The 6132-nt window shown below is 33.7% G+C and overlaps 1 protein-coding gene across 1 annotated transcript; it reads left to right on the plus strand.

Moving 5' to 3' along the window:
* Positions 1 to 299: 299 nt before the first annotated feature.
* LOC147024421 (uncharacterized) lies at positions 300 to 2111 on the plus strand. The gene is made up of 3 exons (XM_085884346.1): positions 300 to 1191; positions 1288 to 1500; positions 1597 to 2111. The coding sequence occupies exons 1-3, from the start codon at positions 1078 to 1080 to the stop codon at positions 1987 to 1989; spliced, it is 720 nt and encodes a 239-aa protein (XP_085740472.1). The 5' UTR covers positions 300 to 1077; the 3' UTR covers positions 1990 to 2111.
* Positions 2112 to 6132: the final 4021 nt, after the last annotated feature.

The following is a 6132-nucleotide window of genomic DNA, read 5'->3' on the forward strand; positions in this document are numbered from 1 at the left end:
TAAAAATAAACCCCCTTTTTATCCTAAGGTATATTTATTTGTCTCCCCTTTTAACTTGGAGGTTGAACCTCATTGAATTGAACACCTGGGGGTTGAACAGCTCACTCATTGAACCTATAAAGATTTGTTCATTCTCAAATTCCTTCAATAGTTTAATTTTCTTTGCACAATTATCCCCATCTAAAATATTGACAAACAAAACATTTGAATCTTTATATTTTTTAAGATACCCCTTTTATGTCATTACGAAATGATAAACTTCTCTTAATGCTCTTGTTTGACCACCTCCTGAGCACAGGTTATTTTTTTGTTAAGCCCCGCCCACTTTTCTTTAAGCCCCGCCCACTTTTGCTAAGCCCCGCCCACTTTCCACAAGGTATTCAATAAGCCCCGCCCACTTTTGCTAAGCTCCACCCACTTTTTGTGAGGTATTTTTTCTAAGCCACGCCCACTTTTCTAAGCCCCGCCCACTTTGCTAAGCTCCGCCCACTTTTAATGAGGTATTTTTCCTAAGCCACGCCCACTTTTCCTAAGCTCCGCCCACTTTTCATAAGGTATTTTTTCTAAGCCACGCCCACTTTTCCTAAGCCCCGCCTACTTTTGCTAAGCCCCGCCCACTCTTACATCATTTCCAGTTCATCTCTGACTCACAAAGAAATCACTAGAAAATTACAGGATGTTATGGTTTTGAAAAATTTCCCAATGAAGGCTTGCCTAGGGAATTTCCAAAGGAAACCACACCCACCAGTCTTTCTCTATAAAAGCTTCAAACCCAGGCTCCATTTTAAACATTTGTTTTTGCTGGCAATGGTGTGCTGTGTGCTTGTCTGGAACTCTCTGTCTTGTATGGAACTAAACCTTCAAGTTGATGAACTGGATTCAAACCTCTTATCTGTTGAGGTAAGATTTTTATTTTCCTATTTTCAAACTTTGATTGAAGCATACTCATTTAATAATTAAATAACTTAATTAATACATTATTATTTTCTCTCACAGGAAATTGTATCTGAAATACAAAATGAAAATACTGCTTTTGCTACAACTTGGGGGGAAATTGTTGGCTTGGTTGAAGACCTTATGAGCGACCAAGACCTTGAGTGGGATGACTTTGGTGTTCCTTGGAACTCTCTGTCTTGTATGGAACTAAACCTTCAAGTTGATGAACTGGATTCAAACCTCTTATCTGTTGAGGTAAGATTTTTATTTTCCTATTTTCAAACTTTGATTGAAGCATACTCATTTAATAATTAAATAACTTAATTAATACATTATTATTTTCTCTCACAGGAAATTGTGTCTGAAATACGAAATGAAAATACTGCTTTTGCTACAACTTGGGGCGAAATTGTTGACTTGGTTGAAGACCTTGTGAGCGACCAAGACCTACAGAACGAGCAAGACCTTGAGTGGGATGACTTTGGTGTTCCTTGGAACTCTCTGTCTTGTATGGAACTAAACCTTCAAGTTGATGAACTGGATTCAAACCTCTTATCTGTTGAGGTAAGATTTTTATTTTCCTATTTTCAAACTTTGATTGAAGCATACTCATTTAATAATTAAATAACTTAATTAATACATTATTATTTTCTCTCACAGGAAATTGTGTCTGAAATACGAAATGAAAATACTGCTTTTGCTACAACTTGGGGCGAAATTGTTGGCTTGGTTGAAGACCTTATGAGCGACCAAGACCCACAGAACGAGTTCGTCCTTGATGACCCAACCAAAGAGTTATACCTTGGAGACCAGCAAAATCCTGAAAAAGAGTTTTACAGCAATAGTACTCATTGTGAGTTATCAAGACAATACCCACTGAACAAGTTATACGTTGATGAGCTAGAATACAAGTTTTACCTTGGAGACTCACAAATTTTGAAAAAATCAGTAAATGAGTTCTGCCTTGATGGTTTAAATAACTACCTTGGAGACTCAGGAAAAGGGTTCTGCCAAGATGGTTCTAAATATGGGAACTACCTTGGAGACTCATAAATTTTGAAAAAATCAGTAAATGAGTTCTGCCTTGATGGTTTAAATAACTACCTTGGAGACTTGGAAAGTTGGGTTTATTTTGAAGACTTGAAATGCTACCACTCTTTGGGATTTACTCCCTCTTTCTATGTTATCAAACCTGAAAGCCTTAAAAGACAGAATTGGAAGAAGAGAAAAAAAAAAAAAACGTAAAATATATATATATATATATATATATATATATATATATATATATATATATATATATATATATATATATATATATATATATATGTGGAAATCTCATTTTGAAAAAGACATTGTGTTGGGTGAGGATTGAGTTGGGGTTGAGATTTTGAATGTGAGGGTTGGGGTTGAGATTTTGAATGTGAGGGTTGGGACACACACACACATACACATCAACAAACAAAAGTTAAGCCTTGACTATTCAGTTGAGGATTCTGTGTTTGGGGTTCACAGATCTAAGAACGTCCACCCCTTGACACACATTATATACTTGTACACCTCGGACTTGGCCCTCGAGTGTCCACAAAGGTGTATTATCTGCTTAGTTTTGTCTTTTGTAATTCCTGTGAATAAAATGAACCTAAAATCTCTTCCCCTTCCAAATCATATATTTTATAAGTCCAAGGAACTGTATCTATTACATCAACAATTTTAAAAAGTTCTTTCGTCCATCGTTCAGTAAAACCCTTTTCAAAATGAGATTTCCACCTATATATTCTTACGATATCACCAACTTTGAACTTAGGTTTTCTGACATTAATCTCTTTTTCATATTTTAATTTTGTAAATGTTTCTGATGGTTTCATATTTGTTGACGTGTGAATCGTGTCATTATACTTATCCACAATATCCTGAATAAAAGATGACCATTGTTGTGAACCGAGTTGTGTGAATTTTTTATATAGTCTCTCTTTTAAGGTACGATTAAAACGTTCAACAACAACTGCCTTCCCTTCATTAAAGGTACTGTATAATGTAATACTGTTATTTTTAGAAAATTCATAAATGTCTTGTTATAAAACTCTCCACCCTCATCAGTCCACAATTTTTTAGGTTTTCTCTTACTTTTATTAAATATCTGTTGAAAAGCTAACATAAGAGTATTACCTGTTTTGTTTTTTAAAGGGACAACCCACGCATATCTACTCCTCAAATCAATAACGGTTAAAGCATACTTGTACCCCTTATCATTATTGAGTTCAATCAAATCAGCAGACCAGATATAATCAACTTCCTTGGAATAAACTTTCCTTCTCTGAAACTTTGTGAATATTGGTTTATGTAATTCATCAGCTAATTGCTCTTCAGTCTTAATGGCATCATTAGAGCCTATAAGTTTTTTGAATTTCCAAGTCCAAGTTTCAATTTAGCACTAATCATCTTCTTCACGATGAACCTATCAACTTTTTCTCTCAAGGTTGGATTTTGTATCAGAGACAAATTATACAACATTTCTCTATCGGCTTCATGCTTTTCTTCCACCGTTGTGGTATTCCCATAATCAATATCGTGTCTCATGCACACTTCATCAACTCTATTGATTGGTTTACTCCAGGATTTAGGATTGTCTGCCTCATCTAATCTTTTATCCAAGTTTGTGCCTGGACCACAGAAAGAATACCCTGGAAGATGTAATTCCCCTGGTATTCCAGTAGTTGTAAATTTACTTCCTGATAAAAACTTTTGTATATCTCCTCCGAGTTTGTGTTTGGAGATAAATTGATTTTTTTTGAACCACACACCGAACATATACCTTTTTGTATAACCCTGTTATTTTTACTTTTAATATATGAAATATTTTTAGTATTAGTTTTCTTTTTACATTTGAGACAATAACTCATTTATTTATGAGAAAAATTCCTGCAGAGTGCAAAAACCTTTTTAGTTTCCAACATGCACATTTGAATCTTAATTTTTAAAACATAAAGAATCCTTAGAAATGCCTTCACTGTCTCCTCCATTTATTTAAGAAAAAACTTGAATTAAAATGAATAGCTTGACGATGTCAATAGTCTTGAAGAAAATATTGCAAATAGACTTGTCAATTCTTTGTTTTCCTCCTCGGTGGGTTGAGTTATTTTCTGTAATACCACCAATCTTTTTTGAATCTCACTGGTTTCCATATTTTGATAATTATTCATTCTCTCTCTTTCCTACTTCTCTCTCTTCTCCTTTTCCTCCTTCTCTTTCTTCTCCCTCTCTCTCTTCTCTCTTTCCTCCCTCTCTCTATTCTCTCTCTTCTCCTTTTCCTCCTTCTCTTTCTTCTCCCTCTCTCTCTTCTCTCTTTCCTCCCTCTCTCTATTCTCTCTTTCCTCCTTCTCTCTCTTCTCCTTTTCCTCCTTCTCTTTCTTCTCCCTCTCCTCCTTCTCCTCTTCCCTCTCTTCTTCAACTCCTTCCTCATCCCTTACTATCCTTGAATCGTTTACACCCCATAGAATATTATACATATATTCATCAGGATTTCTTGTTATTCCTGTATCCAAAATAATTTTTTTTACAACAGGAAACCAATAAAATTTCTTTTGAATTTCTAAAAGAGCCTTACCTTTTCTTAACCTTATAATTTTTTCATTATTTAACATTCTAATTAAATCTAAAGTTGTCGGTTTATCAACATCAGCATAATGCCAATCTTTTATTGAAAATACCTCATTCTTATGTTGTAGAACATATTTATTAAAATAACGAATACCCTTTTCTTGAAGGTATGCTTGGACACAGAAATGATAATTTTCTTGAAGCCTTCTTGCTGTCATTTATGTATTAGAAATATATGTTAGAATAATATTCTGGCACGAAACACCTCCCCATCTTCCCATAGTTAAATCATTTTGTATTTCCTTACTTATTATATATAATCCTGTTTTTTCTGTTTTCATGAGATAAACAAGGGCAAAACCATTATTATATTTACCCTTATTAAATTGTTTTATTTGTTGTTTACTAATCGTGGCTCCACAAAACTCATTCTCGATACCAAGTGCATAATATTCTTCCTTACGAGACTGATTTAATTGTTCCAGGTCTTCGAGGTTAATTTTAAATGACCAATTATACCCTAAATCATTCATATCATACCCCCATTGTTCTATTCTCATACAAACGATACGCCCTTCTTTATAAAAATTTATTTTAATTCGAACTGTGAATTCTGTATGACCTGGAGATAATATCAACACTTCTGTATCTTTGGAATACACAGCCGTTTTATTTAAGTATATATATTGTGATAAATCGCTTAATCTCACCAAGTCATTCGCGTCAGTCGGGCTTGGATAATTTTTTAATTTATAAGCATTTTTCATGTTAATATTTTTGTTTATATTATATTTATGTCGTTCAGCCTGTGCCTTTGTATAATAATTTGATAAATGAATATCCAGTTCTTGAGATACACCAAAGATAGAACCATCTTTACCAACATAAGTCATTTATATTAGATTAAAAATAATATCATAAAATTTTTTATTTTTGTTGAGTTGAAATAACACATATAGACATAATTGACCACAACACTTGGAATTTAATTCTTGGACTTGAAATGTTTGATAAACACCATTCTGTAAGAATTTTATGACTTCAACAGGTGGTGGAAGACCAAAACTATCAAAATAATATTTGTCTTGACTATTAAAAATACAAACCCAATGAGAACCGTTCCCATCATTATCTTCTAAGTTCATAATAATATTCTTTGTATGTTTCGGCACATTTGTTAATTCATCTCTCATACAAATAACCACATTATGAATTTTTAATTTCTTACAATATTTGGCAAGTTGTAAATTTGATGTTGTATTCTTTCCAAATTCTTTCAACCACTCATCAATGCTCATTTATTTATTAGAAAGATATAATCCATTACCTCTTTTCGTTAATTTTACACCTGCTTGTGCTATAGAAGAAAGCATATCTCCAACTAACAATCTCGCTTTATCAGGCAGACCTTCAAGTTTTTCAGCAAAATCTACAATTACACCACTTCCACTAATTTGTTTCTCCAACTCTTTGTTATGTCTTTCCAATTCTTTTTGAGCCTGGAGTTGAGCCTTCCTTTCGTTGGCAGTTTTCACCGCTGTTGAAATACCACCCGTCAATGCTCCAACCGCACTTAAACCAGCAAATAAAGGAATTAGA

Source organism: Eptatretus burgeri, chromosome 6 (genome assembly GCF_056783735.1).
Source record: "Eptatretus burgeri isolate ZD-2024b chromosome 6, Ebu_testis_v1, whole genome shotgun sequence".
Classification (NCBI taxonomy): Eukaryota; Metazoa; Chordata; class Myxini; order Myxiniformes; family Myxinidae; genus Eptatretus; species Eptatretus burgeri.

Excerpts from the sequence above, each read along its gene's own strand:
- LOC147024421 (XM_085884346.1), top strand. The coding sequence starts at position 1,078 with ATGAGCGACCAAGACCTTGAGTGGGATGACTTTGGTGTTCCTTGGAAC. Across the intron at positions 1,192-1,287 it reads CAAACCTCTTATCTGTTGAG|GAAATTGTGTCTGAAATACG; the intron begins GTAAGATTTTTA and ends TTTCTCTCACAG. Across the intron at positions 1,501-1,596 it reads CAAACCTCTTATCTGTTGAG|GAAATTGTGTCTGAAATACG; the intron begins GTAAGATTTTTA and ends TTTCTCTCACAG.